Source organism: Nestor notabilis, unplaced genomic scaffold (genome assembly GCF_000696875.1).
Source record: "Nestor notabilis isolate BGI_N333 unplaced genomic scaffold, ASM69687v1 scaffold29693, whole genome shotgun sequence".
Taxonomy (NCBI): Eukaryota; Metazoa; Chordata; class Aves; order Psittaciformes; family Psittacidae; genus Nestor; species Nestor notabilis.
Window position 1 is genome coordinate 8,555 of NW_009921961.1, and position 1,299 is coordinate 9,853.

The following is a 1,299-nucleotide window of genomic DNA, read 5'->3' on the forward strand; positions in this document are numbered from 1 at the left end:
AAGAGACGGTCTGGATTTCTATGGCAGTTGGTGGTTCTTGAGGGCAGGAGCTTCCCATCCCGTCTCTCACTCAGCAGGCCTGTATTTCTCTCTCATATTTTATCTCCCCCTCTTCATACATTGCAGGGTTTCTGACTTTTGTAATAAGCAGTAAGAGCTTTATTCTTCCTATAAGGGGGGAAAGAAAAACTGAACTGATGAAGCTCAGGGAAAGTGGTTGTTTCTTTCCTGCAACCCATGGTAAGAAATATCTGTGTTAACTGGCATCGAGTTACAATCACAAGATGTTCTTTGCAACACTTCATTTACTAGGAAATTAATGACTGGCCTGGATCAGCCTGCCTTTTCCATAATTATGAAGTATAATAATTAGCGAAGCAGTATTCCAAATAATACACTTTATTGGAGCCCAAGAGTTATAGAAAGACCATGTGAGTGGCTCTATTAACGGGAAAGGAAATTCCGCAGTCTGGAGTTGGCATCACCTTTGTGTCTGAATCTTCATTAGCCCGGAATATTCCACTGCTGAGCAAGTCAAGAGCTGTGTTAATTATCCAAATAGATGTACTTTCTAGTATACTTTTTGATCTAAGAGAACAAGTTTTTCCTAGAAACCAAGTACCATCATTTTACCTTCCTTGTGTTTTTCAGTAAAGGTTGGGTTTGTGGGTTTTGGGGGATTTTCTGAAGGCACTGTACAGCTATAACACACTGAGGGCAGGCTCATAATGTGGTTTAAGGGTTTTTTTGCCCTTTAATCTCCATAGAGTATATTCAGAAAAAGAATAAGAAAGCCAAATGACATAGTTTTAATGCTACTGGGAGACTTCAGGTAAGGAAATAGCAAACCCTAGGCTGTTTGCCTCATTGCCTCATAGCAGTGGGCACCACTTAGTGTTGTTTGGCTTCTGTCTGATTAAATGCAAATGTCTGGCAAAGAATCTTGTTTCATACTTGCTACAGCTGCAAGTAAGCAACTGATTATGAATTCTAATTAGTCATTGCTGATGCTTCATCAATGTACTGCTGCACAAAGAACAGGAGGAAATGTGTGGCCTTCACTTAGATCATGGTCTTCATAATTTGGCTAGCTTCTTGTGAAGAAGTGGCTTCAAATACCTCTCGTAGGCTGGGTTCATCTGTTCAGAAAGAGAATGTGGAAGGGAATTAATGGTAATTAAGAAGAAGGAAAAGGGTGTATTTTTGATAAAAGAATGATTTCTGAAATACAGAAAGCTAGACCATTTAAAAACCAAAACCAAACCACCAGCTTCTTCAGCTAAGTGCGAGATCTCTTTC

General features: G+C 39.7%; 1 protein-coding gene across 1 annotated transcript in view; it reads right to left on the reverse strand.

The window, feature by feature from the left end:
- Positions 1-1,076: 1,076 nt before the first annotated feature.
- Positions 1,077-1,299, reverse strand: part of ACOX2 (acyl-CoA oxidase 2, branched chain) — a 16,263-nt gene continuing 16,040 nt past the window's right edge. Inside the window, exon 14 of the mRNA XM_010011389.1 lies at positions 1,077-1,139. Within this exon, the coding sequence (XP_010009691.1) occupies positions 1,077-1,139 (63 nt within the window). The remainder of the gene's footprint in view (positions 1,140-1,299) is intronic.